Raw genomic sequence first — 12,500 nt, 5'->3', positions numbered from 1 at the left:
TTGGGGGAGACCCCAAGGGGCTTGGGGGCTGGGGGAGATGTTGGGGGGGGGGGGAGCACTGCCCCCCAGCTGATTTTCGGCCATGGGGTGGTGCCATTACCCACTTTAGGACTAATTTCACTAGGAGAACCAGAGGAGGGCTCCTTCAGTCACACATGCCCAGGGTGGGTGCTCATGTCTGGCTTGGGGGAGACCCCAAGGGGCTTGGGGGCTGGGGGAGGGGATGTTGGGGGGTGGGGGAGCACTGCCCCCCAGCTGATTTTCGGCCATGGGGTGGCGCCATTTCCCACTTTAGGACTGATTTAACTAGGAGAACCAGAGGAGGGCTCCTTCAGTCATACATGGGCGGGGGGGGCCCAAGGGGGGGGTCACCCAAGGGGGGGGCCCACCCACCCGGATTCGTCAACAAAGGGGCTCCACCTGTCATTTTAGGACGGTTTACACTATGAGAACCAGGGGATGGCTCCTGACTCACACATGGACGTGCTGGGTGCCCATGGCCGGCTTGGGGGAGACCCCAAGGGGGGGCCCCACCCCCCCCCCACCCGGATTCGTCCACAAGGGGGCGCCACCTGTCATTTTAGGAAGGTTTTCACTAGGAGAACCAGGGGATGGCTCCTGAATCACACATGGGCGTGCTGGGTGCCAATGGCCGGGTTGGGGGGGGGACCCCAAGGGGGGGGCAAGGGGTTGCCTGCTCTGCCCCCCTGTGGACAGGTTCACTCATTCACACAGACACACCTATTCACTTGTGCCTTCTCCCATTGGTCGAGGGTGATCAGGCCTATAATTTGAGACCATTTGGGAATAGATTAGAGCTTTCTGTCATTTTGAAACGCCCACAGGCAATTTCGCACTATACTGCTGTTTTGAAAGTACAGCAAAACCAGGTCGTTTTGAGGTTGAATAGCTACTTGAGTTGATTGGTTCTACTGAAATTACCAACAGGCATTGATCCAGGGTGATCAGGCCTATAATTTGAGGCCATTGGGGAAAAGATTAGAGCTTTCTGTCATTTTGAAAATCCCACAGGTATTTTTGATGACATCCATGCAGGCCCACATTGACCTTGTGACCTCTGGAGCACCATGCATCTTGTTCTACACTCCCTGCCTAGTAAAGGACATCTCCCATGGGCCTGAGAGTACAGCTCACTCCATGGACCTCCATGCCTCTATTTAAACACTCTCTGCCTATTAAAACACTCTCACCCATGGGCCTGAGAGTACAGCTCACTCCCTGGTCATCCAGAGGTGCAGCAGGCTAGGAGAAAGGGGCTGCCTGCTCTGGCCCCCTGTAGGACAGGTTCACTCACTCACACAGACACACCTTTTCACTTCGGGGTTTCTCCCTCATGCCCTGCTGACATCCATGCAGGCCCACATTGACCTTGTGACCTCTGGAGCTCCATGCATCTTGTTCTACACTCCCTACCTAGTAAAACCCTTTCTCACATGGGCCTGAGAGTACAGCTCATTTGAGACCATTTGGGAAAAAGATTTTCTGTCATTGTTAAATGCCCACAAGAAGTTTCACATTATACTGCTGTTTTGAATGTACAGCAAAACCAGGTAGTTTTGAGGTTGAATAGCTTCTTGGGTTGGATGGTTCCACTGAAATTACCAACAGGCCTTTAATTTGAGACCATTTGGGTAAAGATTAGAGCTTTCTTTCCATTTTAAATCACACCAGGCAATATGTAATATAAATCTGATTTGGTTGAAGTGCTGGGAAGAACTACTCCACAGTAGATCCACGTTGCCTTTCAACTTTTTCAAATAGGTTAAATCCTTCCAAAATGTCAAATGTGTGATTAGGCAACCCTATATATATTCTAATGCTGTTACTTTCATTTGAAAAATGTTTAAATGCTGTCTGGATCTTCTGTGGAGTTGTTTTTCCCAGCATTTCAACCTCCCTCCTCCCTGACCCAACAGCATAATGCATGGAGAATGGCATGTTATATATGAACATTCATTTTGAAGACAATTGCCCACCCAAGGTGTTGTCGCCTAGGCCATTGCATCCTTTTCATTGCCCAACGAGACATTCCGGTGCAGGAAGAACTGTTGTTTGACTATGGGGTGTCAAGAAAATATTTTGGTGGAGAAGGATAAGATTTTGGAATGGCTTGACAGCTAGGCCAGTCAGCACGGAATCACCAATAGCTGATGGGACTCAAAAATATCCTTAAACCCCTTTTTAAAATGTACATCTGTAATTTTGTAATATATTTAGCCATGCATGTTCAACTTAAATTTCAGTTTTGGGTATCTGCACACCTCTGTCTGGGGGTTTCACAAGCCGAAAGGTTTAGATAGGAATTATTATGGGCAGTAGTCTGAATTGTGGCATGGATGTAGCTCAGTTGGTAGAGCATGGTGTTTGCAATGCCAGGGTTGTGGGTTCGATTCCCACTGGGGGAAGTATGAAAAAATAATTACACAGAAAATATATGCATCCATTAACTTTAAGTCAGCCTGGGTAAGAGTGTCTGTTAAATGTAAAGCATGGTGTTTACCCTGCAGGGTTTAAGTCTGACCTCCAGAGGTATTGTGAGGTGTGAAGCTGAATGAGCCATCTCATTTGCGTATGTGTAAATCTAGCCTGAATTGAACATTTTATTGTGGAAAGAGGTTGGGCCAATCTGATTGTATATATACTGACCAAGGCAACAGTATATACTCCACTTCAGAAAAGAGAATTCAACTGAGAGCAACGACAACACTCTTTCCTTCTGGGAGCTGATATTTTGGATTATTGCTTTTTTCCTTATTCTGCAGAGATTTCTTTGCGATTGTGTTATTACTTTCTTCATTTTTCAGCAAGATGGCATCTGCAAATGCAACTGGTTCAAGGTAATTCATCTCTATAATTATTCAATGTATATTACTGTTAGTATGGTGCTGTTATTAATGTTAGTAGTAGGCCCAAAATGAAGCATGACCTAAATTTGATGTGCTTTTGTGTGAGAGCATTATAAGCTTTGAGGCCAGAAACACAATTAAACCACAGTAACGTTGCTGTTACTAATGTTAGCAGTAGCTCTGCTTGCACCAGTAATAATAGGTGTGTAAGTATTGACATACTGCTAGTAACTTCATTACATGTACTTACTGTGCATTTACTGTCTTACAGAAAACAAAGAAGGATCCCTCTTGTCTGCAGATTTTGCTTGAAGAACCAGGACACCCTCTCTCTACACCATGAAGTTAAAAACAAAACAAGAGATTGTTCAAGAAGTCGCCGCTGCCAGAGATTCCATGATAGAGCATCTTTGCAAAGGCAGGATCTTTGACTACAGTTTACTGAGCTGTATTGTTATACAACAAGACACACTCCGACTCCTGATCCAGAAGCTTGAAGAAACGGGTCATATTGTTAAGAACAAGCCAGAAGTCAAACAAGCACCTGTGTAAGCTATTTCTTACACTGATAAAATAATATATATGCAAGTTACATCATATTTCAACTCATTATAACTGTTGTCCAATTATGTTTGATTGTAATATAATATAATTGTTTTTGTTTATCTGTATGATATTTCAGCCAAGTGGAAGTGGCTCATGTGTTGACACCAAATGAAGATGCAGATGCAGATGCTGAATCAGACAACAACACGGAGGATGGCCAGTCTGCCTTGTACCAACCGTAAGTAAATACAAATATAAATAATCTCATAAACAACTACTACACATAAGTATATAAGTGAACATGGATGTATTTTATTGATTCTAATCTGCATACCAAATGTTTTCCAGACCAATGAACCAGTCATGTGACAACAAACTGAGAAAGGCAATGCAAATGAGTGGTTTGTACCAAAAGCACCCTCTGGATTGTGATCTGCTGGCTGGATTTGCCAAATATCTCCGCGATGACCACAACATTCCCAATTTCAAACAGGAGGTATGTACAGCAATTTTACTTTAATTTAACTGTTGAAATATTTTAATGAGAATTACTTAATTACAAAGTAGTTATTAACTATGCAACTAACATTATTTTCATTTTCATGTACAGGTTGCAAATGTGTCTAGGTTTTTGTTTTACATGGACTCCACCAAACCTTCCCTGGATTTTGTCAATAAATTGGAGCAAAGCAGGTCCTTTTTTACCAAGCTTGCAAACATTGGACAGAAGAAGCAAACAATTGCAAACTACATGAAGAATCTGAAGAGGTTTCTTCGCTACATCACGACGTTAACAAACCTCATCCAGACAGAAAGGAACTTGTATGAGCAATGCAAGCATTTCCAGGACTGCCTGAATGACTTACAGAAGTCCATGAGCAAGCAGGTGTCTCAGGAAATTACCAGGAAAAGGTGTATATATTTAAATTGATCCTCACGGAAATGTAGTTAACATTTTAAGTGTATATTGTTGTCGTTCTCAAATCATTAATGTATTATTGTTTTTCTGCAGGTACACACAGATGATGACAGTTGCAAAGACACCAAAAGAATGTGTGGCAGTCTTGGAGGTGGCCAAGAAAGACTTTCTGGGTGTCATTGGGAAGGCCATGAGTGAAGAATCTTTGGATGAATCAGAACAACTGCTCATGCTGTACTACCTGGAGTCTCTGCTCATGCTGAAACATCTCCAAAGGGCTGGAGTTGTAAAAAATATGACCGTAAGTTAACTAATGTCATTTAATTGCTATAATGTTGAATCGTATTTGCTTTTTTGGCATATGTTTTATTGATATGTCACATTTGTTATTGTAGCTGAACGAATGGCTCTCAAGGAAGGAGTGCATATGTTTTTTTTGTCTACATTTTCAGTGGTTGGATACGTACTACCGACACGTTCGACCAGCTTTTCTTGAAAACTGTGATGACGTGGAAGAAGATGAGAGATTCTTCATTTCCACAGTTGGAAGAGCCATCTACAACCCTTCCAATGACCTACAAAGGTTTCATGCCAAGTAAGTCGAACACTGTTAAGATCAACACTGTTTTTTATCATTACACAATACTTTTATGACAGTACAGTTTTCTAAAACCAAAACGGATTATTCTTGTTCTTTCATCAGATACAAACTCCCCAACATCACCAGCCAGGTAGCAAGGCACATTTTTGAGACACATACCAAAGCCAACTTCACGGATGCAGAGAAGACACTTGTTGCTGACTACTTGGCCCATACAACTGCTACAGCTGACAGGCACTACCGCATGAAGACACCACTCAATGTCTGCATGGGAATGAAGCTGATCTCCAAAGTTGCCATGTCCAGTGAATCTGAGTAAGTATTTATACTCATTATATAAATGACCCTTTACAATGTCTTGTAAAGTTGTTACATCTGGCTAACACGTTTTTGTTATTTTCCCTTTTTCAAGTAATGAGACTGCAGGCCCCTCCTCCGCAAGCACAAGATGTAGAACACGAGCATTGTCCAGCAGCCAAACGTTGGATGAGGCACAGGCCTTGAACCTCTTCTATCAAAGCTTCCCTGTCACAATTGATGGACAATCAATCAAAAAGAAGGACAGACTACTGATTGCAAGAAGGCATGAGAGACACTGCTATGACAAGTGGAGAAACCAGCAAGAGAAAATGAGACGGGATTATGTGATCGGTAAGATGCAGCTAAAATACAATAGACTGAATACAATTTTAACATATTAGGTATTACGAGAATGTACTTGATTTAGTCACATAACTACGACTGTAAGTAGTCCTGGATAAGGGCTTCTGCTATTGAGTAAATGACATTAATAATAACACATGTATTTTTGTCTTTGCATTGTTACAGCTCACTTCCCCAGAAGAGAACCCACTGCCAGAAAAGCAGAGAAATACATTAAACGGCAGAACTGGGAGAAGAACAAAGTGAAGGTGGAGGATGTCCTTCGTTACTGGCAACCTTCAACCAACATTGACACAAAAAATGAAAACAAAGCAATTATGAAACTGGTGAAGTCCCAGAAGTGGAGAGGATTGTACATTTCCAATGACCCTGTCAAAGGAAGAAAGGTCATGACAACACGGAAATTTGCTGAAGGGGAAGTCGTCTGTGACTACCACGGTCTCCCACTCTCAGGGAAGCAGGGGAAAGAACTTTTGGCAGCAACAGATGAAGACGAGATGGGGTACCTATATTTCTACAGGGATGTATCAGGGAAAACGTGCTGCATAGATGCCAAGACTGTGCCCTGCCCTTGCCACCCAGAGAAGGACACACTTGGACGGAGGATCAACCACTCCAGAAAGAGAAGCAACATTAAAGCTCAGCTTCAGCAACTTGAAGAGGATGGCAAAGTGTGGAACGTCATCCTTTTCATTGCCCAACGAGACATTCCGGTGCAGGAAGAACTGTTGTTTGACTATGGGGTGTCAAGAAAATATTTTGGTGGAGAAGGATAAGATTTTGGAATGGCTTGACAGCTAGGCCAGTCAGAACGAAATCACCAATAGCTGATGGGACTCAAAAATATCCTTAAACCCCTTTTTAAAATGTACATCTGTAATTTTGGTAATATATTTAGCCATGCATGTTCAACTTAAATTTCAGTTTTGGGTATCTGCACTTTAAAATAAAAAACACATTTAAAAGAAAACCTGCATGTTGTTTTTATTTTCATCCTTGTTTATTCAACACACTTTTGGCAGATGCCATCTTGCTAAAAAATGTATCAGGTGTTGTCAGGCCATTGTAATCTGGGGGAGGTTGGGGTGGACAAGCCACAGAGTTATTCTAGCTTCGTGTGGCAGTTCATTCAGTTTAACCCATCCGAGTTGTTGCCCTTTTTGACAACATTGGTTTAAAGGTTATGCTCTAACTCTGCTCCTGTGTATTCAATTAGCAAAATTCCTTTTTGCCACATGTTCAGGGTCACCTGTAGCTCTGCATATATCAATATGAATACAGTACATGGTCCCCTTCATATCTTAAACGGGAAGTTTTAACAAGAAATATTATGTCAAATTCCATTGTAACTAATTGCCATGGGAAAGCAGTCAAGTCAGCCATCCCATTGATCAGTTCATCAAAAACAGTCAAAGGACAGAACATTTGAAATGTATTTGTACAGTAGAGTATCCCAGTAGTGGACTTTATTACTTAAAGCCATAGTGTACATTTTTGTAACCGGTATGGAATTGACTGAATGATGAATTGATGTAATGGTAAAAGACTGAATTTGACTGTGAGCTGACAGCAAGGTGAGAGTTGGAGGTGTGTTTTAGTGGGAGGAGTGTGTTGTGGAAATAGAATGTATTTGACTAGAGGCTGACAGCATGGGAGGGGTGGAGGGAGTGGTCTCAGATGTGTTTATAAGCAGCAACTAAGCAGCCTGGAGCATTGTACTTCCTGGATAGCTGAAGTGATTGTGTAAAGGTTTTTATTTACTGTTATTTCACTTTTCAATAATATAGATGGCTCCAGTGCGTTCTCTATTTCGTTCATGTCCACTTTGCTTTAAGGTTGTGGTTGGCTTCAGTCAGCACCTTAGGCAAGTACACAACGTTCGGAACACTGAGGAGAGGATTCTCCTTTGTAATTGGTAGTGGGGCCGTGTCAATATCAGGCAGGAGCGGTGTCCAGTGACAGGATGCTCCACCCATGTCAGCAGGCTGGACCGGCATATGGACTCCCATACAGAGCTCAACAGAGCACAGAGGAGACGGGCTTTAGAGGAGGTGAAGAGACGTCTGACAATGGAGAGGCTGGCGGCATTGAGGGCGTCGGTCCCTGCCATCCCAGTGGCCACCGATTTTGATATTGTGGAGACTGCGAGGCAAGAAGAAGAGGAGGATAACTTTTTAGATGCTTTTGCAGAGGAAGAGGAGGAAGAGGGCTGCACATATGATTACTGCCACTGCCAAGCACCACTTTTGAGGCTGCAGAAAGCTGTGAAAGAGAGGGATGAGGCCCTGACCAAGAAAAGTGAGACCATCCAATCCATTAGAGAGGACAACCTGAAGCTGATCTCTGAGCTGCATAGAGTGAGGAAGAGGTACCAGCTACTGAAAAGGCAGATGGGGATTCTCAGGGTGAGTCCGGCAAAGGAGAGGTCGGCATAGAGGTCCCTCAGCTTTCAGGCCGAGGCAGACACAGCCCAAGAGGAGCTGCAGCTGGACCAAGTGACAGGTTCAGGGGACCAGACAGAGGAGGCTACAGCGTCCGGATCTGGCAGCAAACTTATCTTCCCGGGCTCTGCCATTAGTAAGTACTGTTTCTTTAAATAGTGGCAAGTGTTTGAAACGTTCTTTTTTTTTTTTTTAACAGCCTGACTGATTCATGTTGCCTCATGAGATTGTAATTCCTGTCTAAAATGTTATGTTTCTTTGACAGGTGTGTTTCTTGGGGGATTCAGGAAGACCTGTGAGGGCCCCAATCCAAATTATAAACTAAGGGAAAATTGTGCCGGAAAGATCAAAAGGGTGACGCAATTTTTGAACTACATGGCGAAGGATGAGACCTACCAATCCAATCTCATTTTCCTGATTAACCATGACAAAATAAGGGGGTAAGCAGAGTTCTTTCTTTTTAGTCTCATCAGCGTTCATTAACAATGCAGTAATTGATTGTATGATTTGTGTGTGTGTGTGTGTGTGTGTGTGTGTGTGTGTGTGTGTGTGTGTGTGTGTGTGTGTGTGTGTGTGTGTGTGTGTGTGTGTGTTTAAAGGTGAAAGACAGCAAGGAAGCCAAGGTGGTTTCCAGAAAGACCCTGCTGGAGTGCCAGTCTCTTGCCAAGGCCAAGATCCCAGAAGTGCTGAGTACGTCTTTCTAAATCTGTGATGTCACTGTTATTACACACTTATAAACGTCAGACATGTATAGAGTGCAGTGTAAAGATGCCTGTTATTATTTTCATGTCCCCACAGAAACCTTGGAAGAAACAAGGACACAGAAAAATCAGTACCAGTTTTATGGAGACCTGTGGGCCTACTTTACCTCCATAGACGGCCATAGACCGGGCCTGGATAAGAACATGTTGGTGGAGGAGGTGGAGGAGGCTAAATGTGACCAGTCTGGGATGTATCTGATCAGTGTAAGTCTATAAACGTACACCTGAATGTGTTTATTTGTTTGTTTGGTTGGTTGGTTGTTTTTGGAAACAATTGCAGTCGCCTTTGCGTCATTTGTGTGTTTTTTCTGTTCAATTTCTAATAGGTGGAGGAACACAAAACGAATAGAGACCATGGCATGGTCCAGATGTCGCTGACAAAGGAAGAGTACACTTGGTTTTCAGACTTCCTCAAATTCAAGCACTGCCTCCCAGGGGGAAAGAAGTCCCAGCACTTTTTTTTTTTTAATTCTACAAGCACTCAGCTCAAGAACCTGCCTGCCTACCTGAGGGAGGTGTGGAAGGAGATGGGTCTGCCTGAAACTCCTACCTTCACTGACCTGCGGACCTCCATTGTCACTCATGTAAGTCAGATTAGATATGAATAGAAGTATTGTAAGATCCTATTCCACTGTTGTCTGAAATAATATCAATTATTTTTATTTATTTGTGTCTGTGTGTGTGTGTGTGTCTTTTTTGCTTGTGTCTTACAGGTCAAAAACATGCTCCCGAAGGCTGACAGGGAAAGGGTGGCCAACTTCATGTGCCACGACATCCAGACCGCAGATACATTTTATGCCATCAATTTAAATCCGTCCCAAGCCAGTGAAACCAGGGCAGTCTTCGAGGCAGCATTAAAGGAAGAAGATACCTCTGTCACCACCGAGAACCAGGCCTCCACCTCTTCAAAAAGAAAGCGGAAGGCAAGAGAGGAGGACTCCCTCTCCGAGGGGAGCACCACCCCCGAAGAGACCAAGGTGATGTACCAGGAGTCTGGCCCATCCTCCAGGGACTCGGAGGAGGAAGAGGTCGAGGATGAGGAACGGACGGCCAGACAACCTGTGGTAAGATCAGCTATTCCGACACCACACATTAGATTACCAAATGTGCTTGTACACCATGTAACAGTCAAACGTGCATTTTTAATATATATATACAGTGGGGGAAGAAAGTATTTAGTCAGCCACCAATTGTGCAAGTTCTCCCACGTAAAAAGATGAGAGAGGCCTGTAATTTTCATCATAGGTACACGTCAACTATGACAGACAAAATCAGAAAAAAAAATCATGAAAATCACATTGTAGGATTTTTTATGAATTTATTTGCAAATTATGGTGGAAAATAAGTATTTGGTCAATAACAAAAGTTTCTCAAAACATTGTTATATACCCTTTGTTGGCAATGACACAGGTCAAACGTTTTCTGTAAGTCTTCACAAGGTTTTCACACACTGTTGCTGGTATTCTGGCCCATTCCTCCATGCAGATCTCCTCTAGAGCAGTGATGTTTTGGGGCTGTCGCTGGGCAACACGGACTTTCAACTCCCTCCAAAGATTTTCTATGGGGTTGAGATCTGGAGACTGGCTAGGCCACTCCAGGACCTTGAAATGCTTCTTACGAAGCCACTCCTTCGTTGCCCGGGCGGTGTGTTTGGGATCATTGTCATGCTGAAAGACCCAGCCACGTTTTATCTTCAATGCCCTTGCTGATGGAAGGAGGTTTTCACTCAAAATCTCACGATACATGGCCCCATTCATTCTTTCCTTTACACGGATCAGTCGTCCTGGTCCCTTTGCAGAAAAACAGCCCCAAAGCATGATGTTTCCACCCCCATGCTTCACAGTAGGTATGGTGTTCTTTGGATGCAACTCAGCATTCTTTGTCCTCCAAACACGACGAGTTGAGTTTTTACCAAAAAGTTCTATTTTGGTTTCATCTGACCATATGACATTCTCCCAATCCTCTTCTGGATCATCCAAATGCACTCTAGCAAACTTCAGATGGGCCTGGACATGTACTGGCTTAAGCAGGGGGACACGTCTGGCACTGCAGGATTTGAGTCCCTGGCGGCGTAGTGTGTTACTGATGGTAGGCTTTGTTACTTTGGTCCCAGCTCTCTGCAGGTCATTCACTAGGTCCCCCCGTGTGGTTCTGGGATTTTTACTCACCGTTCTTGTGATCATTTTGACCCCACGGGGTGAGAACTGCGTGGAGCCCCAGATCGAGGGAGATTATCAGTGGTCTTGTATGTCTTCCATTTCCTAATAATTGCTCCCACAGTTGATTTCTTCAAACCAAGCTGCTTACCTATTGCAGATTCAGTCTTCCCAGCCTGGTGCAGGTCTACAATTTTGTTTCTGGTGTCCTTTGACAGCTCTTTGGTCTTGGCCATAGTGGAGTTTGGAGTGTGACTGTTTGAGGTTGTGGACAGGTGTCTTTTATACTGATAACAAGTTCAAACAGGTGCCATTAATACAGGTAACGAGTGGAGGACAGAGGAGCCTCTTAAAGAAGAAGTTACAGGTCTGTGAGAGCCAGAAATCTTGCTTGTTTGTAGGTGACCAAATACTTATTTTCCACCATAATTTGCAAATAAATTCATGAAAAATCCTACAATGTGATTTTCTGGATTTTTTTCCTAAATTTGTCTGTCATAGTTGACGTGTACCTTTGATGAAAATTACAGTCCTCTCTCATCTTTTTAAGTGGGAGAACTTGCACAATTGGTGGCTGACTAAATACTTTTTTTCCCCACTGTATGTTCTCTTTTGTGTTTGCTGTGCCTGAAGACACCCTCCAAGTTGACCATGCCTGAGCTGGAGCAGTACCATACCCCGAGCAAGAAGCAGCTCATCCTCAGGCGCCGCATGGTGGTCGCCGTCAGCCCCCTGCTAGTCTCACCCATCAAATTGAAGAGCAAGTCGCCCCTCACCTCCCCCATTGTCACGATGCAAGGTATGCAGCAGCTGAATTCAAATGAAGACCGACTCAAAAAAGCCATTGCCTCAAGGAGGAGGAAGCTGGATGAGAAGGTTCACAAGGAAAGAGGGGAGCCCTCTGTCAGCCAGAAGGAAGGGGAGCCGACCCACTTCAAGACTCAACAAGGGGAGGAAGGAAACAGCAGCACCTCTTACCAAGACTCTTAAAGACTCTCACATTTACACTGTTCTGATTTTGTGTTGTGTGGTTTTCTATTTTAGTGTGCTTGTTCAGATCATAAAATGTGTGTAATTTATTCAAACTGTCTAATCTATTTTCCATGTTGGTGTGATTCTTTATAATGTTCCAAGGTTTGCTCAGTTTAATAAAACATGTTTTTGAGTAATTTATTATGTTGTGCTTTTTTTAAGGTTTGGATTTGGTCTGTGTCACTTATATTACAAGTGTTGAACCTGCACTGTCTTGTCTTATTTTTTTTTAACCAACATTCACAGACAATAATCTTAATCCATTGTGTCTGTGAATGTTGGTAAAAACAATAATCTTAATTAATTTCTCTCTGTTATTTATCAGAGTGTAATTACTTAGGAAATAGTCCATTTCAAAACCTTCTCAGAGTGTGAACACAATGCAGCTGCCAACTAGGTTTATTGTTGGTTTGACTTTTCAGAGGTTTATGTCCTGAAATAATGGTGTTTTTTCAACTTGGTAGCTTCATTTAGCACCTATATCCACTCTATTCTTTTGTGTTCCTTAACTTAG

General features: G+C 43.3%; 2 protein-coding genes and 1 long non-coding RNA gene across 3 annotated transcripts; all 3 read left to right on the top strand.

Moving 5' to 3' along the window:
* Positions 1 to 5,416: 5,416 nt before the first annotated feature.
* On the top strand, positions 5,417 to 6,372 carry LOC123487937 (N-lysine methyltransferase KMT5A-like). Its single transcript, XM_045218931.1, has 2 exons — positions 5,417 to 5,584; positions 5,762 to 6,372. Exons 1-2 carry the CDS (start codon positions 5,563 to 5,565, stop codon positions 6,370 to 6,372), a joined length of 633 nt encoding a protein of 210 aa, XP_045074866.1. The 5' UTR covers positions 5,417 to 5,562.
* Positions 6,373 to 8,345: 1,973 nt separating this feature from the next.
* LOC121560446 lies at positions 8,346 to 9,182 on the top strand. Its single transcript, XR_005998971.1, has 4 exons — positions 8,346 to 8,477; positions 8,637 to 8,727; positions 8,836 to 9,002; positions 9,125 to 9,182. It is a non-coding gene; the product is annotated as an uncharacterized LOC121560446 (long non-coding RNA).
* Positions 9,183 to 9,278: 96 nt separating this feature from the next.
* Positions 9,279 to 11,944, top strand: LOC123487936. The gene is made up of 3 exons (XM_045218930.1): positions 9,279 to 9,382; positions 9,512 to 9,862; positions 11,588 to 11,944. The coding sequence occupies exons 1-3, from the start codon at positions 9,326 to 9,328 to the stop codon at positions 11,942 to 11,944; spliced, it is 765 nt and encodes a 254-aa protein (XP_045074865.1). The 5' UTR covers positions 9,279 to 9,325.
* The last annotated feature ends 556 nt before the right edge of the window (positions 11,945 to 12,500 follow it).

This window comes from Coregonus clupeaformis, unplaced genomic scaffold, assembly GCF_020615455.1.
Source record: "Coregonus clupeaformis isolate EN_2021a unplaced genomic scaffold, ASM2061545v1 scaf1911, whole genome shotgun sequence".
Taxonomy (NCBI): domain Eukaryota; kingdom Metazoa; phylum Chordata; class Actinopteri; order Salmoniformes; family Salmonidae; genus Coregonus; species Coregonus clupeaformis.
This window is presented reverse-complemented; position numbering and strand designations above follow the sequence as displayed.